General features: G+C 39.8%; 2 protein-coding genes across 3 annotated transcripts in view; one reads left to right on the top strand and one right to left on the bottom strand.

Moving 5' to 3' along the window:
• The window catches only part of COL4A5 (collagen type IV alpha 5 chain), a 373,394-nt gene that overhangs the window by 1,565 nt on the left and 348,068 nt on the right, over positions 1–23,761 (bottom strand). Inside the window, exon 51 of one of the 2 annotated variants that reach the window (XM_074323261.1) lies at positions 10,307–10,398. The exons of the other annotated variant lie outside the window; for it this stretch is intronic. Within the exon in view, the coding sequence (XP_074179362.1) occupies positions 10,332–10,398 (67 nt within the window). The 3' untranslated portion in view covers positions 10,307–10,331. Of the gene's footprint in view, positions 1–10,306; positions 10,399–23,761 lie in introns of those variants that run through there. 2 annotated transcript variants of the gene reach the window in all.
• IRS4 (insulin receptor substrate 4) lies at positions 9–16,327 on the top strand. Its single transcript, XM_019718125.2, has 2 exons — positions 9–3,727; positions 13,813–16,327. The coding sequence occupies exons 1-2, from the start codon at positions 28–30 to the stop codon at positions 13,815–13,817; spliced, it is 3,705 nt and encodes a 1,234-aa protein (XP_019573684.2). The 5' UTR covers positions 9–27; the 3' UTR covers positions 13,818–16,327.

Below are 23,761 nucleotides of genomic sequence, written 5' to 3'. Positions count from 1 at the left end.
CTCACCTTAAAACCAACGTGCATCACCATGGCGAGTTGCTCCTTCGCTTGCGACCAAGCGACAAGGAGACTGAGAGATACAGCAGCGGCTACAGCGGCAGCTCTAGCTGTGGTGGCGACCACCCCACTTCTTTCCTCGAGAACCCCGACCGCACCCATTGGGACCGGGTCGTCTTGTCCGGGAGCCATGTGGCTCTCCACAGCCACTGGCTCCCGGTCAGACTCCGAGTCTGATGAGGAGGACCTCCCCGTCGGGGACGAAGTCTGCAAACGGGGCTACCTGCGGAAACAGAAGCATGGGCACAGGCGCTACTTCGTGCTCAAACTCGAGACCGCCGACGCCCCAGCTCGGCTGGAATACTATGAAAATGCCAGGAAGTTCCGGCACAGTGTCCGCGCCGCGGCGGCTGTAGCCGCGGCTGCAGGCTCCGGCGCCGCGGTCCCGGCGCTCATCCCACCGCGGCGCGTGATCACCCTGTACAAGTGCTTCTCAGTGAGCCAGCGGGCCGACGCAAGGTACCGACACCTCATTGCCCTTTTCACCCAGGACGAGTACTTCGCTATGGTGGCCGAGAACGAGTCGGAGCAAGAGAGCTGGTACTTGCTGCTCAGCCGCCTCATCCTCGAGAGCAAACGCCGCCGCTGCGGCACGCCCGGCGCGCCACCTGATGGAGGACCGGCCGCGCTGGCGTCCGCAGCGGCGGCGGAGCCACCCTTCTACAAAGATGTGTGGCAGGTAATAGTCAAACCCAGGGGGCTGGGGCATAGAAAAGAGCTGAGTGGCGTGTTCCGGCTCTGTCTTACCGACGAGGAGGTTGTGTTTGTAAGGCTGAACACCGAAGTGGCCAGCGTGGTCGTCCAGCTCCTGAGCATCCGTCGCTGTGGGCACTCAGAGCAGTATTTCTTCTTGGAAGTCGGTAGGTCCACCGTCATCGGTCCGGGGGAACTGTGGATGCAGGTCGATGACTGTGTGGTGGCCCAGAACATGCACGAGCTCTTTTTGGAGAAGATGAGAGCCTTGTGTGCAGACGAATACAGAGCCCGCTGCCGCAGGTACAGCATCAGCATCGGCGCCCACCTGTTAACCCTGCTGTCCACTAGGAGGCACCTGGACATGCTGCCTCTCGAGCCCAGCGGCTGGCTCAGAAGGTCCCGCTTTGAGCAGTTTTGCCACCTCCGGGCCATTGGTGACGGGGAAGACGAGATGCTCCTCACCAGACGCTACACAACACCCAGCGAGCCTGTGCCCCACTCCAGGCGAGGAAGACTGCACCTGCCCAGAGCGCACAGGTCCAGCAGAGCGGTTTCAGTGCCAGCCAGCTTTCTTCGCAGCCAAGCACCCAGCTTGGTGCGTGTCCCACACCCAGCAGAAGCCCCCAGCAACAGAGCTTGCCTATCTCCTGAAGCATCTGGTTCTGACTCCGGCAACTCTGGGAAAGAAGACAATCCTCAAGGCCAAGAGGATCAGGAAGTAAACAGAGGAGGTGACTACATGCCCATGAACAACTGGGGCTCAGGACATGGTCAGGGCTCAGGAGGGGGCCACGGTTCAACTGGCCAAGGTTCCAGTAGCCAGAGCTCAGGAGGAAACCAGTGCTCAGGAGATGGCCAGGGCACTGCAGGTGGGCACGGCTCAGGCAGTAGCCAGGGATCCGGTGGTGGTCATGGCTCAGGTAGTGGCCAGGGACCAGGAGATAGCAATGGCTCAGGTGGTGGCAAGAACTCTGGAGGGGACAAAGGTTCAGGAAGTGGTAAAGGCTCCGATGGCAATGGTGAATGGGCAAAATCTCTGAAGAAAAGATCCTACTTTGGCAAATTAACTCAAAGCAAGCAACAGCAAATGCCACCACCTCCACCTCCACCCCCGCCAGGTGGAGCAACTGGTGGAAAAGGGAAGTCTGGGGGAAGGTTCCGACTTTATTTTTGTGCTGACAGAAGAGCTGCAAAAGAACGCAAAGAAGTCAAAGATGCAGAGACCTCAGAAGGTGCAGCTGGGGGTCCCCACAGAGCCAGGGCTTTTGATGAAGATGAGGACGACCCATACATGCCAATGAAGCCAGGGGTGGCTGCCCCTCTTACAAGCTCCAGTGATTATATGCCAATGGCTCCTCAAAATATTTCTGCTTCAAAAAAACTCGACTCTCGGTCCCCTTTGGAAGATTCAAGAGGGTACATGATGATGTTTCCCAGAGTGAGCTCACCAACAGCCCCAAGTCCTCCAAAGGCACCTGATCCTGATAAAGAGGATGACTCTAAGGACAATGACAGTGACAGTGATTACATGTTTATGGCTCCTGGAGCCGGTGCAGTTCCGAAAAACCCCAGAAATCCTCAGGGCGGCTCTTCCTCCAAAAGTTGGAGCTCCTACTTCTCTCTGCCAAATCCTGTTCGGAGCTCCCCATTGGGACAGAGTGACCACAGTGAGTATGTACCAATATTATCTGGAAAACTGGGGAAGGGCCTAGACAAACAAACGTCGTCTATCAGGGGCCCCAAAGATGTAGCTTCAAAGCCTTCAGTTGAGGGGTCGCTCTCAAAGCCTGGAGATGGGGGGTTACCTTCAAAGCCTTCAGATGATGGGTCCCCCAAGAACAAGGCTAAGCGACTTAACAAGCTTTCTTTTATTGCAAAGGGAAATAAAATCAAGCCAAAACCACAAAAGCCCACACACGAGCAGAAAGAGGCTGACAGCTCTAGTGACTATGTCAACACTGACTTCACTAAAAGAAATAGCAATATGCTAGCCCCCATTCCTCAAGGACTGCCACATTCATGGGGCATAATTGCTGATCCCAGACAGTCAGCCTTTTCTCGTTATGTGAATGTTGAGTTCAGAGTGCCATTTCGAAATCTAGCAAACGAACTCTCAAATCTTTTAAGAGCTATTCCAGGTGCCAACCTCTTCTCTCTGGACGGTGCTAGGTGGCCACTTCTGCCTCTTCTTTCCAGTGCTACAGGTAGCAATGCTAATGAGGAAGAGTGTGACTACATTGAAGTGATTTTCAACCCAACAATGACACCAGCCGTGCCTTTTGCTGACAGTGCCATTCGCTATGATGCTGAAACAGGTCGCATCTATGTGGTCGACCCATTTTCTGAGTGCTGTATGGACATCTCTCTCTCCCCCAGCCGCTGCTCTGAACCACCACCTGTAGCTAGGCTGCTGCAGGAAGAAGAGCTAGAGAGAAGACATCCACAAAGCCGTTCTCAAGGTTTCTTTGCCTCCGCAAGAGCCGCTGTCTCAGCTTTCCCAACCGACAGCCTGGACAGAGACATCTATGCCTCCTTAGCCTCCGCTGCCGCTGCGGTCCTTGTGTCACCCTTTGCAGTGGGCCGGGCTTTAGCCATCGCCTCCGCCCTGGTCGTGGCCCCGGGCATTGGCGCAGCAGTTGTTGGCTTTGAGGCCGCCGTTGGATTTAACTCCGCCTCTGTCCGCTGGTTCCAACCTGTTGCTAATGCTGCTGGTGCCGACGCAGCAAGGGGTGCCCAGGTCGTTGCCGGTGCCTGCAATCCTAGAGCCCCAAACTCATCTTCAGACCTTGCCGGAGGTGAGAACCGGGCCGGCGGGGCTGCAGCTGCAGCTGCAGCTGCAACTCCCCCACCATCACCTGGCCGCCGGGTGCCGAGACCCTCGGAGCAAAAAGATTCTGACGATGACGACGACGACACCTACGTGAGAATGGACTTTGCCAGACCTGACAACCAGAAGTTCGACTCTCCTCAAAGAGGTTGGTAATTTTAGTATTTATTTCCCTGAAGTTAATGGTCATTGCTTAATGAATTGATGCGCTAATATGTCTACAGTGTTAGGAAAAAGTAAGTTAGTATTTCATTAACTGGTACCTATTTAACATGGAAAATAGAATTCAGTTTTAGTTATACATGCAATACCTTGTGATCTTTGCAAGAATTTAAGTTTTAATCCAATAATAGTTTGTTTATCTGGAAAGAACCGATTATCGCTTAAACATTGGTTCTACTTTTTTAGGAGTAGTTAAAACTTAAAGATATGTAGCATGAGGATGCCTTCATATGTCTGTCCCTAACACTTAATGATTTATGCAAACAGGACACATTAAATTGAATCCCATCACCTCATTTTAAATCAACAAGTAAAAGGTGTTTTTCTATAAATGCCTATATTTAATTGCAGGAATTTTAATAAGAGCACAGAATATTAAGCAGTCACAATCATCGGTTAGCATTTGGGGGAGGATGACTTTCTTCTGAAAGTTACTTTTTAAAAAGCAGTCGTGGTTATGTTAGTTTGCTGTGATTTAAAAAGAAGGTTAAATCTAAATTTTTAGCATGAATGTCTGGAGGGAGCAAAACATAAATAATCCAAAACAACAAGTGATTAAAAGAAGAGAGTATTTGGCTCTGGAATGTGTTTTTGTATTGATTTGTTTTGTTTTTACACACAGGATAAGTTGCCAGAAACCTTGAGTGTTCCTTTCCTCTGTCACTAGTAGTGACAGCCAAATAACTTTCACTGTTACTCATTTTGTTTGTGTAACTCCCCCAAAAGAGGGTATGGTGACAACTTGATAATGGGTGTGAATATTGTTTCAAATGTTTAAAAAACATTGAAAGTATCTAGTTGGTGTGTCTTCTGGGAAATCTAGGGAAGCAAGATCATAAGTCTGGAGGAAGACTTGACTCCTGGGGCAGCCTACCCTGGAACAGTGGAAGTTTTTTCAAGGGTTACTTTTCCAAAGGAAGAAATAAGGAAAAGTGGGAGCTGTTAGCGTTGCAAATAAGACTTTGAGTAAATTTACTGCATACATTGTGCGATGTTGTTGTCTGAGTCTGGCGGCATTCTCAAGAAATGATTTCAGAAGATGATGTCTCAATAATCTCAAGTGCCTTCCCGCTTTAGTAGAATGTGCTTCTTTCTCAGTGAAGGGAAGGAATAGACACCAGCAGTTTTCATTCCAGTAGTCAGTTTAGTGAAGATTTTTGCTTTGCTTGCTTTGTGGAATGCCTTTGTGATTGGATCTCTGCCCACTGTGCTTGATCAGGCAGAACAAGTCCGGGACTGATCACAACAGTCACCTAACAAGCTTCCTATTTAGTGCAGGTGTAGCCTCCCTCCCCCATCTCACCCTGCTTTAGCAAACTTGCCACACAAAAGCTCACATTTGGAGCACGGACACATTAAAGGGTGATCATCAAAAGGACAAAAGGATGCTTTGTCTTGTCAAAGGATTCCATTCAGATCTCCTTTAAATTGTGAGCTGGGCTGCCCCCCTCCCAACACACACGCACGTACGCAATCACCACTACTACCCAAACCTTGCATTTAAAACATATAATTCTATTTCCAAGAATTTAATTCATAATCAGCTTTTCAGGAACAGATCATTTTATTATGTAAAGTACACCCGAAAATTGGTCTCCTGGTATTGTTTGAGCCTAAATGCTGAAGGCACCATTTATAACATTGTTGTAGGTTTGCCATAGCTGCCTGTGTACCTGTGGTATCTTGGAAAGGACAAGTTTTCAGAGAAGTTTGTCTATACTTTCCAATACTCTTTGTTTCAGCAAATTAGTGAAATCTTATTCCTTAAATTGACCCTGATTTCCCAAGGATTATCCAGATCCAACTTGCATTATTTGAACATAAGTTACAAATTTATAAATAACTTCTATTGACTTTGTAGCTATTTTAATGTTCTCTGAATGTATTGTTCATTGAGGAAATTCTTTAGTGAGTGACTATACAAGGAGGCTGTATCTCACAGGGAAGTGGGTGCTTAGGTTGAAATAAGAGATGTGGAAGCACTTTGGAACTTGAAAGCACTTTACAAAATATTTTTATTTTGTCGTTGGATTAACACCGAGGTGAACATTGAACAGTTGAAACTGATGATTTAGTTTCTTGCAAAAATGGTTGGTCTGGAGGATAATTCAGGCACATAATTTGCTGAGCTATATAAAAAGAAGGATGTATAGACAGAGCTCACTGCAGGAAATTACTTTTGCTACTGTTTTAATGTAAATTGATATGGTAGAATGTTGTCTGTGAAGTGTTAAGAACAGGCTGCATAATTCTGACATGTTTTGACTATAAAGCTATAGAATAATTTTCACCCATTTCTGATCTCTCTTCACTTTTCCTATCAAACATTTTCATGCTAGAAAACAGAAAATATGCTTTGACAAAGGAACAACGGCATTGTCTTTATTAGCAGTTGTGTATCTCAAAGGGTAATTTTAATTTATGGCAAGTGCTTAGAACAGTGCCTGGCACATAGTAAGTGTTGTACATGAATTATTATACAACTATTATCATTGTTGTTACTGTTATTATTCGCTTTAGAAACACAGCTAAGTTAAAGTTCTCTGTTCTCAAAACCCACTTTTCAGTTAGTCTTTAGTTTCATTTAAAGTGGTTTATATGGTTGTTCAGAGTTGGGATCTTTATAGTTGGGATCTGTTTAGAACTTACGTGAAATAAAGTGAGATTATAAGGCAGTGAGACAGCTTTGTTCATGTAACACAAAAATAATATGCAATCTCATTTACCCACAGTCACACTGCACAGAAGTGCTTTAAAGCCATTTGTTGAAGACAATTGGAAAGAAGCACCCAGAAATATAACTCAGACTTGATCTTTTAATAAATGAAATCGTTTAAAAGTGTGAAGTCTTCACATTTTATACACATGGGTTATAAGCATTAACATTCATGTAGTCTCTTATACAGGTTTAGTCGAACTCTCCACCCACATATGCATTTTTGCCTGTTTTATTGCTGTATCTGATATAGAATGCATAATTTTAAATGACTTAAGGTGAAAAATTCACCAGTTTTTTCCATTCCAGACATAGAAGGATAAAGGCAGCTCTAGGAGGGGTGTGAGAATTGGTCAGCCAAATTCGTAATGTTATGATAGCACTTGGTATTCAAAAGCAAGAAAAGAAACACTGCAGTAATTACCTTTTGAAAATTCAGACACTGTTATTAACATGAAGGAAATGTAAGCTTCTTTTCAGTGTACTACTGCCAAATCCTCTTGTTATAAATTACAGGTGCTAAGAGCAAATTATTTTTGTTGTATTGGACTTATTATAAATTACGAGAGTAATATCTCCATATAGCAGACATTCTCAATCACCATTGATGGGTCATTTGTTTTAGGAAACATTCACTCCCCCAAAACAAATTGGACAGTCAGTTTCTGTAGAGGTATTTGACCTGTAACAGTCAAAGAGGACTTCATTCAATTAAATTCAACTCATTTGCATTCATTCTAAGAGTGATGCTTCCAGGGTAAAAATTTCTCCTACTAGCAAAACATCTTCTTTAAACAAGACCTAGAGTGAGCCCAGATTTTTCCTGTTGCAATAGATGAGGGTAACCAACCAGTAGAGGGAGAAATAAGGAATATTGTGTGTGATTTAAAAGGGACTGTTGTTAAATTGTCAACTTGTTGATTGAGGGCATGTTTTACAGTTGCATACTGTCTTACAATTTGCACAGCACATTCACATTCACTATCTTACTGGGGGACAGAAGGAGCTGGAAATGAAGTCGGTGTTAAGAATTTTTCCATAGTCAAAAAGGTAAGTGGCAGAGCTGAAAATCAAACCCATACATCTGATTTCAAGTCCAGTGCCCCACCCAGCACACCAATATTCAATCTGTTCTTTCCTATTGATGAAAGATTATTATATAGGCAAAGATTGGGAAAATGTTCAAGTTTTCTTGAATTTGACAGTAGCACATTTTGTTGTAAGTAATTCCTTTAGAGTGTTATCACTGTGAACCACCTGCCAGAGCTTCGGTAAATTTCATTACATTGAACTGTTTGCCATGATTCTCAGAATAAAATTATTTGACCTGTTCTGGAACTGAAGATTTTAAATCTGGTCTGGGGAGGAGTTTGCATATCTTTACCTCCCAAACACAAGTAGTGTGTGTATCTGTTTGGATCCCGTGGAAACATTTAAAGGAAGAAAAGTGAAATGAGAGTGCATTCAGTAAACTTCCTTTAATGATCATTTCCTTAACTGAAGTTGGGTATCTTTGGATTTCCTAATAATCCATGACATTTGCCAGTTATAGCAAGTCTTTTAATTTCATTTTTTCTATGTGTATAAAATTTGACATTCTAATCTAAACCATCGCAGTGGGCAAAACAGGATAAAGTGAGAAAGGTGGAAGAAAAAGCGCCGTAGACATAGATGCTCTTTATTAAAAAAAAATAAACTTGCTTTTGGCAATTAGGCAAATAGATTTTAGAAGTCTTGAAAATCAAATCCTCTCCTTGGGACATAGAAACCCTTGTTTAAAATTAAATTCATTTTGTTTAGCACCTTTTTAATGCTTTAAGACTATTTAAAAGTAACCCAGACATTTTATTGGCAGTATTGGCAAGTAGCTTTTGTAAAATGCTTAATTAAAGCCTGCAGTATATTTTGGCTAAGAGGTGATACCAAGCTCTTGGTTGGTGAGGAGCACTTACTGAAAAACATTGCTTGGTCTTGAGTGAGAAATGGGAGATGAAAAAAGCCACCTTTTATAATAATGAAATGAATATATTACAATACACTCAGTTTTTACCACATTATCAAATTGCTAATTTTAAAGCTATTGATAAAGTTGCCAAGATAATTTGCTTGCCATATGATCTCCAATTATATTCTCTAACAATACTGCACTGATTATTGGTTATGCAGCCACAGGTCTTACATTTCCATCTTCTTTTGGAAATGTAGGCTGAACACTTGAGACATAGGAATGTTTAAAGATGTTTTAAAAATGTAGACATATATCCTATTTTAGATGTGCCTTTTTAAAAAGGGTACCTTATCATTTATGGCGAAGACTTAATTACTTTTAGAATTAATAAAAAAATATGTACTTAAATATTTTGTGAAGTGAGAAAGTTATTGCTCTTTTTTTCCCCTAGCTTCCTGACACCCCTTTCTTATTGGTTAGGGTTGCATTGGTTATATTACATCTTACCCTCATGTGCCCTTTGCCGAACTTGTGTCCCTAATTTCATAGTAACCTACCCTTTCCTGGTGTCTCTCTGGTAGAAAAATTGAGGGCCACTCTGGGAGTGGAGGACTTATTCTGCCAGAGGTTGCTCGCTCCTAGTTCACAGCCTGCTTGGACTTAGCTTACAGAAACAGCCTTCTCTGCAGGGCTCCTTGTTCTGCACGTCCAGGGCTGTGCTTCCTGCTCTACTCTCACTGGCTGTCACAGAGACAGCTGGGCCTCTTTAAAGCTACTTTCATGGCTACACTGACCACAATATATTTGATGCTAGTCAGACCTTCTGGACTTACTGAATATCCAATTCCCCGTGGCAGTCACTTCAGCTAGTTTTCACAAGTTATATAATTTGCCTCTGTATGATTATTAATTTTCTTCTTGTATACTTGAACTTGGAATAGCGATGAGGTCTCTATCTCTAAATTCATCTTGAAAATTCACATGCACACCCAAGGTGCCCTTGAAAGTCTGACCAATTAATGTGATTTTTTTTTTATTAGTTTCAGGTGCACAAGACAAAGCAAAACTTAGACGTTTATCATTTATATCCATCACACTGTGTGAACCCCCCTCCCCCATCCACTATCCCTCTGTACGTTCCCAAAACCTCTCATTTTTAACTCCTGCTTTTTCATAAGTTGTGCCTCCAGCCTTGAAGGCATACCAATGCTGTCCTCACCCTCAAATCCCCACCTCCAACACTCTGAAGGACTCCTTATTGTGGCTGAAGCTCTTACCATGATTTCCTTTCCACTGCCACTCTGACCCCAATTATCATTCACTATTCCTCTTGCCATGGCTACAAGATATAGCTTACTAGAGTCCCAAATTGAAACTTAAAATACATCTTCCCACAGAAATGGTGTTGTAAGGGACGGTTGGCCATAGTCAAAGTAGTTTATCTTGTTAATTTAGGAACTGAATAGGTTTAATATAGGCATGTGTAGATGAACCTATGAACCTATCCACCATTTGTTTATAACATTGTTTCTATGGGATAATTTATTCTGTTTCAACTAAAAAATGAGCATCGGAATATGTCTCTTTTGTAAATTGGAGACTGTCTATATTAGAATTCTAGTAACTTGAATTTTTTAAGTCTGCAGTAACTAGGCAGTAGAGTGAAGTGGCCCAAGTGTGTGTTTGGAGGAAGTAGAGAAGCTGACCTGGGGTGAAAATCCTGTAGCTGATCCCCAAATAGTTTGTACCCAGATAATCAAGACTGGAATGAACGTGCATAAGTGGTCCCGGCTACCGAAATGCAGGTGGGAAAAAATTGAACTGACCTTTGAGGAGTTCGAAGTTTACAAGTGTCGTCCATTTCCCTTACAGATTCTTTTCACTATTCTGTCCCAAAACTGTTTCCACCATAGGGAGAGACATATGTGATCTTCTGATTTATAAAGGAGACAATAGTCTGGTATGAGTGACATTGGAAAGACTAGTGCAATTATTGCTAGTTTTCAGTCTTGAAAGACAGCACTTAAATTTTTATCAAGTCTTAGAGAATCATCTTCCTATACATTTATTTACAGGGCACAGAAAAGTGTGATGATCTGTTCTTGGGGGGAAACAAACTATATATAAGTCAGAGGTAATGCTACGCTAAATAATATAATTGTATTATTATACAGTCATCTTTGGGGTATATGTTTCAATTTCTCTTCATTTCCTTCAGCTTGGTTGCCTTCAAATGCTTTATTTGGTTGCCCCTATTTGTGTGATCACCAATTGTTTGTAAAGATAACACGAGACTAATAAACCGTGAGAAATTTTCAAAAGAACTTGAAATTTTTTTTTTTTTTGAGTTCTGTGATAATTGGAATGGAAAAGATAACTAAGGCAATGAGATCGGGGAGAGTGGAAAGAGAATGAGAGAATAACTGCATGTATTCTTATAGTTTTGGCTTCTGCTGGGCAGGGGAACCATTGCTGTTTTAGAATTCAAACTGTAATAGAGGCGTGTTTATGATTCACATAAAGAGGTCTGAAATGCCCTAGAGAAACTGACTTCTTGGCTCACTTTACAAATTTCCAGGGATATTGAAGTCATGTGTGCTTTATTAGTGTATTAAAGATTACTGTTCAGGTTTATATCATTATACAAATTGAAACAGAAAAGATTACTTCATTTGTTTTGAGAAGGAAAGGATAGCTGCAGGTTTTGGGGGCAGGAGTAGGAAGATGTTTTGACCCATCAGAGTCCATTGAGGTTTTTTCTTCCACAGAGGAGAATTACTTGAAGAGTATAACTCATTAAAGGGGATGGACTTAACTTGTCATTAAAATTTTTTTTTGATTAATTGGAAAGTAAGAATACCAATAAAGTAATTATTTATAACCTGTCAATGTCAAGTGGAAATAGTACATCAAAAACAGACCACATTATTAAAAGCATCACCATTTACCTTTCAAGTGATGAAATGATATCAAAATGAACAGAATACAGAACTAAAATATGATTGTCAGGCCTTTGATATTCATTTTCCAGGCTGTTTCTAAATAGTTTTCCTGTACCACATAGCAAGCTTCTGAGTTACTTCCTTAGTCTGTTCTTTGGAATGTGCTCAGTGAATGTAAACTTATTTTAGTATTAGCCTAAGTAAAACAGGATTATAAAAGTAAATCTGTTCCCATAATGCATTTCAAAAGCAAATTAAATTATTTTTGGATTATCTTGTTTTGGATAGCATTATTCCTTTCTACTAGCATGGTTAAACAAGAATTGACAAGTATATTTGCTAAAGTATACTTGAAATCAAACCATTATTTGCTAGGTTTTAGTATGTTACCAAGCGTTCACTTAATGCTCTTGTAGGTGTTATAGGAAAGCAATTGGCATGTGAATCAAATTTTTAGTAGAGCCTCTGTCATTTGAGAAAAGTAAAGAAGAGAAACAACCAAAGTATACTTCAATAGATGATTACATAAAGAAGATGTAGTGTATGCATACAATGGAATACTACTCTGCCATAAGAAAAGATGAAATAATGCCGTTTGTGACAACATGGATGAATCTTGAGATTAATATGCTAAGCAAAATAAGTCAGACAGAAAAAGAAGAGAACCATATGATTTCACTGATATGTGGGATATAAAACTGAAAGCAGCAAAGGAACAAGACAAACAAAGAAAGAAACAAAAACTCACAGACACTGACTAGTTTAGTGGTTACCAGAGGGTAAGGGGGGTGGTAGATGAGGGTGAATCTGATCAAATACATGGTGATGGAAGGAGAACTGACTCTGGGTCATGAACACACAATGTGATATATAGATGATGTATTAGAGAATTGTACACTCGAAACCTATGTAACTTTACTAACCATTATCACCCCAATAAACTTCAATTAAAAAAAAAAGAAAGAAAAGTAAAGAATAAACAACAAAACAACTCTGATAACAACAAATGCTTCAAATATCAGGCTTAGTATAATGTTGGTAGGGTAGTTATATGGAGCTTAATTTGTTTGTTTCTGGGGAAAATATCTATGAAATGTAGTGTATTATATAGGTTAGGAAGAAATCCCCTTTAAAGCACATGCAGTGTGGTTATGTAAGTATATTTTTATGTTAAAACAAAGTAGCAAACTAAATTAGGTGATATGCCTTTCAAACCTTAAATTTCTGTTAAAAACATATAGCTGATAGTATATGCAAAATTCTATAATGCTACTCTAGTGTAATTTTGCAGCCGATAATTGAATTGCTAATGTGCACTCTCATGGTTAACCTATGGCTATCACAGACGCCTTTTATCCTGTGTAAACTTGATCGATACTAGGAATCTACAATTTCCTAAGCCTACTGCTGACAGGAAAGCTTACTAACTTTACTAACCCAGGGTGTTTATTTTTGTAAACCTTTTAGTGTGGAGGAATGGCCCTATACAACAAATGATGACTAATAGCCACAAATAGGTGGGAGGAAAATGGAGGAGACCTTTGATGCTTCACTCAGCTTCAAGTTTGTTAACATGTTTAAAATCTCCGATGAAAAAATGAATAGTCAAACTATATACTGCTGGTTTAATATAAGATCTTGTAGTCAAAACCTACTGTGATGCTTTCCGTGGATTCTGTTAGGTTGGATGTAATAGAATACTTTGGCCTTAAAGTGACACTACCATCCCATAATCAAGTTGTTGACCATTTATTTATCCCCATCTCTCATCCAGTCCAGCGCCTTCTTAACTGTATCAGATCCCCTTCCTCTGCTGCACTCCCTATATTATACATCCTTGCAATTAGCAGAAGTCCAAAAGAGTAATACCAGAACTTCTTTTTATTAGACAGAAGGGGATTTCATTCAAATCTCCTTTGCAATTATGACTTTGCTCTTTTAGAAGAAATTCAGCGATTGACTCTGGAGACTATCACCGAGGCTGTGCCAGTAATGTGCCTTTGATATGTGCCAATAATCTGGTGAAGGCATAATCAAGCATGTAGGAGAAGAAACAAATTATCTTTATCTGCCCAATGCCTGGTTCACTTGCTGGCCCAACTGCTAGGAAGTAGAAGAGTGCATGCATGTACAAAGCTGCTACCCACAAGCTATCTCAGGGTGGCAGCCTTTGGGCCAAAGGAGTAACTGCCCTTGTGTCTTCACTGGGCTTGTGCTGGTATTTGTCATAGGCAGCTGGCAGAGTTAGGCACGTCCATGCCAAGGCAGTCTCCTCCACACGGCTTCCAAAAACTACTAGTTCAATTCTGGCTTTGTTTTGTTTTTCTTTGGAACAGGGTGGGGGTGAAAGTGCTTCATACTTTATTTCTGCAAGTAACTTTTGTTTTGTTGTCTCTTTTTTCTAGAGTGATTATATTGCCACAAAAACACCGTTTAGAAGAAAGGGGATGCTAGTGAAATTTCATCTTTGTCTACTCCAGATCTACCTAAAAGAAAGAAAATTCAGAGGTTTCTGAATGGAAAGCAACCTGAATTTCGAAACGCCTTCAAGTGGATGCTGGCAGTTGAATGATCGTAACACAGATTATTCATACCACTGCCTTACGGATCCAGTGATTTTTGAATTAAGAAATGTACACTGTACTTAGTTTTCGTTTTCTGGTTTCCCTCCCCAGTCTGTCTCTTTGAAAGGAAACGAGTACTATAAAAGTGAGCATCTCATAACTCTTTCCCTCTTTACAAAAATGTTATTTACATATGTGTAAATGTGGCCAATATCAATTTTACTGATGTGTAATACTTAGATTTAGCTTGAAGTTGAAAATGCTTTAAACAAGAGCAGAGAAAGGAAAGTTATGTTCATGAGAAGGTAGGTATGATCTAGAATCTTTTTCTCTGAGTAGTATATATCAAAACATTTCTTGATCAAGGAATTAAATGTCAAGTGAACTGATATCTTGATGGGACATTTCCAGTATTTTAAAGGCAGGGCCAAAGGACAGATTATCTCAGTTTTTGCTCATTAGCAAAACTGCAACATTCTGTCCACATTAAATATCAGCTGAATTGATACCTTGGTTGAGCATTTCCAACATATTAAAGGCAGAACTGAGGAACAGATTATCTAGGTGTCCGTGTACAACACTGTGATATTCTGCTTGTAAATCAATTGAGCATTTCCAAAATCGCTATTTTTTTTCATTTTGAAACCAACATTTTCCCCCTAAAAGAAGAAAAGTTCTTCAGAAGTCTCCCCACAAAGCCCCTCTCTGCTTCTCTGGGCCTCTACCCTTTCACCCTTCATGCTCCCCCTCTCTGGCTCTCTCCTTGACACACTCCCCACTATGCCCAAGGCTCCTATAAATATATCAGTTTCCCATATTCAAGAAATTAGTGTGTACGTATCAATGAATGTCCTAACTAAAACTTAAGCCAAATAGAACCTCTTATAAGGCCTTGTTTCCCTTTGGGTAATGAGCCTATGTAAGATGTACCAAATTAAAAAAAAAAAAATCAGAGCAAGCCTCCACGCCCCCCTATCCCATTTTTGCTTGCCTCTGATGGAAACTGAATTAAGATTTTAGGAACCTGGACCTTTGAGACTATGACAATAACTGGTGGTGATCACAGAGGACAGGAACAAAGGTCTAGAAGCTTGCTCAGAGCTTTGTTATGTGGTGGCACACAATTCATTACTCGTACCATCACTGGCAAACCTCATCATCCCACAGATGGGTATGAATGACTGTCGAAGTGTATGAGTGCTAGTGTGTGTGTGCACCTATTTGTATGCACACCCTTGTGTACCTGTGTACAAGTGACTGTAGCTGTACCTGTTGTGTGTAACTGTTAAAAAAATTGCTTTGCATTTAATGTGCAACTTTAAAGTAGTGTAATATTTACCTAAACTTTTTTGCCACTTGGTTTTGATGTCTTTGAACATGTACTTCTATCTTCAAGTAGTACATGTTGCTAAGCTAACTTTTCTGAAGAACCGAGTTGATTTCTATTATTTTTCCAACCAAAGGGATGGGAGATTCTTTTTTCCCTTGTGAATGGCGCCGAGGAGAGGATGTGGTTGCAGTACCAATCACTACAGTTACTGGTCACTACTAAGGCATTGATTTCATCAATTCCTTCAGACTCTTCTCTATTTCCAGTCTAATCAAATAATGCAGTGTGGCTTTTGTTCATTATGATAACAATGCACTCTTTTAGGCAGCCGTTCTTCAAGCCTTCTGTCATCATTTTATTTTCAAGTAAGTTAAGTCATAATCGTTCAGAATTGTGGAAGAGAAAAGATTATTTGGGGGAAAATGCTATATTGCTTTATTTGCATATTAGGTTCAGGGGCTGCCAGCAGACAGGGTACTTCACAGATGTAACACTTGCTGAATAAATGAATGGGAAACCTCATATACAACAGTACATACAAATAGTAACAGGTACAAATAGTCACAGGTACAGCATAACAAATATGCAATCTTTTTGACACTACTTCTTAGTTTACAGACACAACTAATTTATTCAGTATTGTGCTGGAAGGATCTTTCTAGAATATGTGAACCAACATATCACCTTCCAGCTACCAGTTTATGCTGCTGTTAAGAAAAACCAATGACAGAACGATTTTTTGTGTGTGACCTACATTTAATTTGAAATCAGACATAGTCACTTGGTCAGTAAGAGGTAAAACTATAGTTCCAACAGTTCATTTCATTTGCTATTTCTGCTTCACAGATCTGCTTTGAGTTGCTCTGGCTTTGTCTTCCTTTGTAAATACTCTTATACTCTCTTTTCTTTGTAAACATCTTGTTTGCAGTTTGGGGGGACAACCTTGCAACTCTGTATAGTGTTTATATATATATCAGACTTGCCTTTCCATAGAGCTACTTGCAATAAATGTGTTCATGAAAGTTATTTGTGTGCAGACTCATTTTATTTCTGAATAGTGTTGTCTCTACTCCATTTTAAATATATTTGTCTGCTCTGTGGTAGAATTGACCGCATTTTTTCAGAATAAAGCAGTTTGGATAATTTAGGGTTTGGGTTAAAGTCACTACACCTAGAAGCATGAAGCTTTTTTAATAGAATTAACACAACAACTCTTGATTCTCCAAACATTGAGGTGATAATACTAGAATTTACCTGAGTTTTTGTGTCAATCATAATAATGTCTGAATCCTACACTGAAGTGACTACTCAGTGAGGTTAAGGTAATCATTTATAGTTTTCTTTTGTCTCCTTCCCTTTCCACTTACTCTTGCCCTTTAAGTGACTCCTTTTTCATTTACTTATTTTTAACTGCTGTGAAAGCAAATAAGAGTCCATGGAAAATACACCAGTGAACAGGCAGAAAACATTTTTGCATTGATGGAATATAGAAGGATGGGTGGATTGGATATCAAGAATATATTAGCAAATTATATTGTCAGCCTTATCAGAAACCAAAGGTTTAAAGAAAGGCTAGACAAGTAATTGCCTCCCTGATTATTTCCTTTACCAAATCACCTTTGCCATGCATAAGGGCAGTGAAAGTAAATATGCCTTTGAGACCAATGTTTGTCCAATGATCAATGGGTGGGAAAGGAGGGGTTTGTGGAGTCAGATGGGCCACAGGGTAGGGAGACAGTTCCTACATCATGTGCATAATCCACAAGCTACATGGATTGTGTATGTGCAGACAATTGAGTTTATTGTGCCGCTTGACCTTACTTGATGCACCTGAGAAGCTGTGTGTAGAATAATATCATAACAGGAAGGTGTAATTAGACTACCATTAGAAACTGTATACAACCACAGAGGTCATCTTAGAATCTGTATAATTAAAATGTGTGCACTGACCCCTACCCACAAAGTTGAAAATGGACGTATTACTTTTAACACCCCCAAAACTTAACTAGTAATAGACTACAGTTGGCCAGACGCCTTACCAATAACATAAACCGTCAATTAGCACACACCTGTTGTATGTTATATATATTATATACTGTATTCTTACAATAAAGCAAGTGAAAAGAAAATGTCATTAAAATCATAAAAGAAAATAACATTTACAGTATTTATTGAAAAAAAATCCATGTATAAGTGGACCTGCTCAGTTCAAACCCATGTTGTTCGATGGTCAACTGTATGTATACATATCCTCACTTCAAGGGAGGCAATTTACAGGGTACGGCCCAAATATATTTTACTCATCCCAAACAGCCCCCCAAAGACAGATAGGCACATCTGTGCTTATCAGTTTACATGATCTTTGTATACTCATTTGGTGATTCATACCATTTTTTTTTTTTAATTAAAATTTATTGGGGTGAGAATGGTTAGTAAAATTACATAGGTTTCAAGTGTACAATTCTATATTACATCATCTATATCTCACATTGTGTGTTCACCACCCAGAGTCAGTTCTCCTTCCATCACCATATATTTGACGCCCTTTACCCTCTACTACCACCCCCTCCCCCCTTACCCTCTGGTAACCACTGAGTTATTGTCTGTGTCTATGAGATTTTGTTTCTTTGTTCATCTTATTCCTTTGTTGCTTTCAGTTTTATATCTCACATATCAGTGAAGTCATATGGTTCTCAACTTTTTCTGTCTGACTTATTTCACTTAGCATTATAATCTCAAGATCCATCCGTGCTGTCACAAATGGTACTATTTCATCTTTTCTTATGGCAGAGTAGTATTCCATTGTGTATATATACCACATCTTGTTTATCCAATCATCTATCGAAGGACACTTTGGTTGTTTCTGTGTCTTGGCCACCATAAATAAAGCTGCAATGAACATAGGAGCACGTATATTTTCATGTGCAAAAGGGTGGTTCACATCTTAATGGGACTTGAATTCGTGGAACAGGACCCGTAGTCAGTGTGGTTGTTTCAACAATCAGCAGAACTCACAAGCTGGAAAGATCTATACTCAAGAGTACATAACAGAACTTCAGCATCTCCATTCCCCTAGTCTCATACATAGTACCCACATGCTCACTATAGAATGTGAAGGGGTACTGTTTCTTTAAAGAATAAAACCTATACAGAAGACTTGTCCCATAGAACATGCCTAAGCACACACTAGTTAAACACCTCCAGTGACAGCTTAGAAAAATATTACTAGATGCTAGTTGACCCCAAAGGACTTCTTGGAAATGAACCAAAATGCTTTTCTAAAAAAAAAAAAAATGCGTTTTGAAAACAAAACTGCCCAAAGGCAGAACCTGGAAAATGAGTAGGAAAATCTGTGTAGGTATGCCAGATCAGGGCTCCTAATTTATAAAATGTATAAAAGAAAAGTTATACACAGTTAACGCACAGAATGAGGTTGAACTGTATTCTGTTTTAGGAAAAAAACAATTCATTTTCCTTCATGGATACTGGTTTTCAGGCAGCAACCTGAAGTCCCAGTTTGCTGCTTAAGTGTACTTCAGAGATAACAAATGCAACCGAGCTGTACAAAATGAGACAACTTCCCTCCTGTCTCTTGAACATGATAAATGCTAAAGCAATTAGGAACCACTGTTGCATGCAACATTGGAATTTGTCAGTAACATAAGTGCTTTGCTTTACAAATGGGGGGAAATTATTTAGAATAAAGTCCAGAACATTTGGGTTCATAGAACTAAACTAGAAGCAATCCCCTCCTTGACTTTTCAATCTCAAAATGGCTATTATAGGGTCTTCTATTTCACTGGCAGTAATTTGAATTAATATTTTTTTTAAAGGAAATATTAAACAGAAAGCAGATTAAATGTCTACAGAAAAATGTGAAGCTTACAGTTCATTCTGTACTGTGTTTCCCTGAAAATAAGACCTAGGCAGACCATCAGCTCTAATGTGTCTTTTGGAGCAAAAATTAATATAAGACCCAGTATTATATTACTATATAATATTATATTAAATTATATTGTATCATATCATAGACCTGGTCTTATAGCAAAATATGATTACTATATTAATTATATTTTATAATATAATTACTTATATTAATTTTTGTTCCAAAAGATGTATTAGAGCTGATTGTCTGGGTAGGTCTTATTTTCGGGGAAACACAGTAAGTCCACATTTGTAACCCCCAAGAATGTTTTCAGCATTTTTGTAGTTTCTGCAGCATCCATGCTCAGATTTTTGTTATTGTTTCATTTTAACTTTCAGAAGCAGTTTAGGAACCACCTGCCTGACATTTGTTTTTTTGTTTTTGTTTTTATTCTGCTTTTTTTTTCCTCTTTAAATTATGTCCATTCCAGGATGACAGGCAGTATTGGTGATGGTGCTTAGACAGTGCTTAACATAGCTAAAAATATCACATTAATTACAAAGTAGACACTATTCATGTAAGATATAGAGGCTACAAAGATTACCGTTTCTTTTGGTGGGGGCATGGCAATGACACTTGTTCAACATTTTAGTTGTCAAGGGTTCTAGTTTGTTTTTTTAACACCTTAGAAAATTATAGCTGACTCTTGGTTTGTGTATAGTTGATATTCTGGAATTGGGTTTAGAACTACAAATGATGTTAGACATGGTGTAGACCAGAACTTATCACCCTTCTGACTACTTACATACTCATCTACTTCTCTTCCTTGGATAAGTTATTTTAATCACATTTCCTAGCTATTAATGTCGTGATAAGTGGTCTGGTAAAAGAATAGGATGGAATGATTGGAAAAGTTTCTTCTTAGTCTAGAGATTTATAACCTATGATACTCCGTGGAAAATGAGTTTGTCATATAAGATTTGAAAAGAAGATTTTCTCTTCTCCCTCTCTGTTTTGATACTCCTCACCCCCACCTAGAAATGTTTTCTTTATACCAGTGGTGCTCACAATCTTTCCCTTTGTGAATTCAGAGACTAAAACTATTTTTCTACTTTCTCCACTTATGATAAAGTAAAAACCATGTCTTACTAGAATTATGAAGAACATATTTTATTTGAAACTCTAATTGCTAAATGATAAGTGAGGTGAATGACTAGGGTATCCAAATACAAATATTCTTATTACAAGAGACACACCAGATGACCCTACGTTGAAAGCCCTGGATGTGCCACATAGTAAACAAAATCCTCTAGAATGATTTTGATCTACTATTGTAATGAATATATACCCTGTGCTGGCATCAAGTCATTGTAAGTGATGAGATATAAGACTTCTACTTCTGGCCAAGATAGACCAGAACTTACCTTCCCACCTGAGCAACCAAAACAATAACAACAACAACAACAACAAACCAAAACCCAAAAAACAAAACAAAAAAACAACCCTCAATATATGAAACAAGAATTCTCAAAACACTAGACATCATATAATAAAGGACAGTGATCCCTAACAGATGACAAAGAAACTTCTGAAACCCAAAATTGCCCTGTCTTATACCCGTGAGAACAATTTCAAGCCATGGTACAGGGTTGGGGAATCCAAGCCACCTCCTTGAATTAAAAGATCGACCTCTAATTCCAAGGAGACCAAGGTGACTAGAATTCAAAGGAAATAATACTATAGTGGATGGAGCTTCACAGACATAGAACTACAGAGGTCTGTAGAGGGTCCCCCTCGAGTATACAGCAGAATACTGATCACCCTAGCATGTGAAGAAATTATCTGAGTGCATAGAAAGAACCATCTGAAAGGATTAGAGGTAACAGTACTTGGCACTCACACAGGCTCAGAAATGGGACATGTTTCAAATAGCCAGAATGGAAAAACCTCAAGATCTGTGGGAAGTTGGATAGAGTACACAGAGGGGTCTTGCCTCAGTATTGGGAAAAATTACTCCTAAGCTGAGAAGTGCCCCAGACTTACCTAACAAATCTTACAAGCAAGATCTGAAAAGAACAAACAACTTCCAAATAATTTTAACTGTGTTCCAGAACAAAACTAAAGAATGTTTATAGGATTACAAAATATCCAACATCCAACCAGATAAAATCACAATGTCTGGCATCAAAAAAAACACACACAGAAAAACACTTAGGCACGCAAAGAAACAAAAATATGACCCATAATGAAGAGAAAAATCAATGAAAATGTATACAGAAATTACACACGTGATAGAATTAGTAGACAAGTTCATTAAAACAGTTATTATAACTATATTATAACATATATGAAAAAGTTAAGTAGAGAAAGAGAAGACACAAATGGAACTGCTAGACATGAAAACAATAATTTCAAATATAAAAAATACTGGATGGGATTAATGGCAAATAAGACACTGCAGAAGAAAGGATTGTTCAACTGGAAGTCATGGCAATAAAGTCAATTGAATATGAAACACAAAGAAAAAAGAGAAGCAACAAGTGTTAACAGAGTATTAGTGAGTTGTGGGATAACTTCAAGTGTCATAGTATGTATAAGTGGAGTACATGTATAACAGGGGGATGGGACAAAAATATTTTAAGAAATAATCGACAAAAAAATTACAAATTTGATGCAAACTATAAATTCATAGGTCTGAGAGGCTAAAAAAAATACCACACACAAGAAACATGAAGAAACTACACAAAAACATATCATGCTCACATTATGTTCAGAGGAACAAAGATAAAGATGACAGCAGCTTTCTCATTAGAAATTATGCAATGACATCATAGAAATGGGGGTGAGAGGTGAGCCTCTTGAAATCTCCCCTGGAATTTACAACAAATTGAACAACTATAATTCCACAAAGGACTTCCTGCAGAGCAGACAGGCAAGACTAAGAGATGTGCATTTGAAATGATCTAAAGGTGGGAAAATAGGTTGAACAAAGAAGGAGGGAAGCGGGAAGTGCAGAGACGCCAGCCACGTTGGTGAAGGAGCAGACCAGAGCTCCTACACTGCTGCATCCCGGAACTACCGCAGTTGCGGTAAAGGGAAAAACTCCGACTATTAGTGCTCTGCTTATAACCCACAGCCCTGCCTGAGGGATCGGCATATAACACGGCTGAACCCAAAGCTCACGGCAGAGATTGCAGAGCAAAGATTGAGGGAAGAAGGGCGAAAACGGTGGTTTAAGCCTTCATTGCTGAGTAGAGGATGGAAGGTGTGGGCATGGAGCCTAGTTGACCCTTCCCCACCCTCCCAGAGCTCGCTCCACCCACACCTGTCCAGTGCTAGAAGCAGAACTGTAGCAGTGTCAAATCAAAAGAACAGAATATTTGCAGTTCTGAGAACTGTGGCCTGCAGCAACGGACTTGCATCCCAACTTGTTTGGATGAAGGGGAAGAAGCACTGGGTGCAGGACCGGAGGTGGTGGTGGTTGCCGTCATTGCTCTGGGCCACATCTCACAACCCACCCTGAGTCTGTCCCCACCTATCTGGGCAGATCCCTGCAGGAGTAAACAGAGCCACTGAAACACACAGGGTCTGAAACTGGTGCAGGAAGAGCTTTGGAAATTCAGAAGCTCTTCACATCTGCCACGGAAGTGGTGTGCTCTGACCAAGGTGACCTGCTCACAGAGAAGAAAACCACCTCCCAAAAAACCCCCCATTGTATGAGAAGCTGAAACAGCGCAGAGAAAATATAACACCACAGCGTAAGATAAAATAAAAGGCAGCAGTCAAAGAGAAAATAAAACATTCTACCAACACCTACTGGAAAACAAAAGAAAGACCTCTTCCTATCAACCTATTGCACAACCCACTCCTATAGATGCCTAGGCAGAGAAATAATAATCTGTTAATTGCCATAAATAACCAAGGAAAAAGACAGCTCAGAAAGAAAATGAAAAGTGTCCAGAAAATGAACTTAAATACATGGAAATATGTGACTTAAATGACAGAGAATTCAAGATTGCAGTTCTTAAAAAACTCAAAGAAATGCAAGAAAGCACCAAAAAAAAGCAGTTTAATGAACTCAAAACACAACCAAAGAACAAAATGGATATTTTACCAAAAAGATTGAAATTTTAAAAGGAACCAAATAGAATTTCTGCAGACTAAGAGCTCAATAAAAGAAATGAAGAATGAAATTGCCAGCTTAGGTAGTAGAGTTGACCTAATGGAGGAAAGAATCAGTGACAACGAAGACAGAAATCTGGAAATGACACAGATTGAAGAAGAGAGAGACCTGAGAGTTAACAGAAGTGAAAGAACTCTACAAGAACTTTCTGACTCCATCGGAAAGAGCAACATAAGAATAATGGGCACACCAGAAGGAGAATAAAAGGAGAAGGGAACAGAGAGTATATTCAAACAAATAGTCGACAAGAACTTCCCAAACTTGTGCAAAGAAATGGATCCTCGAATGCAAGAAGCAAATAGACCACCTGATTTCCTCAATCCCTACAGGCCTTCTCCAAGGCACATTGTATGGAAGCTGTCAAAAATTAACGACAAAATAAGAATCCTCAAGGCAGCCAGGGAAAAGAAGA

The sequence above is a fragment of the Rhinolophus sinicus genome, chromosome X (assembly GCF_036562045.2).
Source record: "Rhinolophus sinicus isolate RSC01 chromosome X, ASM3656204v1, whole genome shotgun sequence".
NCBI classification, from domain to species: Eukaryota; Metazoa; Chordata; class Mammalia; order Chiroptera; family Rhinolophidae; genus Rhinolophus; species Rhinolophus sinicus.
Note: the sequence above shows the minus strand (reverse complement) of the source record. Positions and strands in the feature narration are given on the sequence as shown.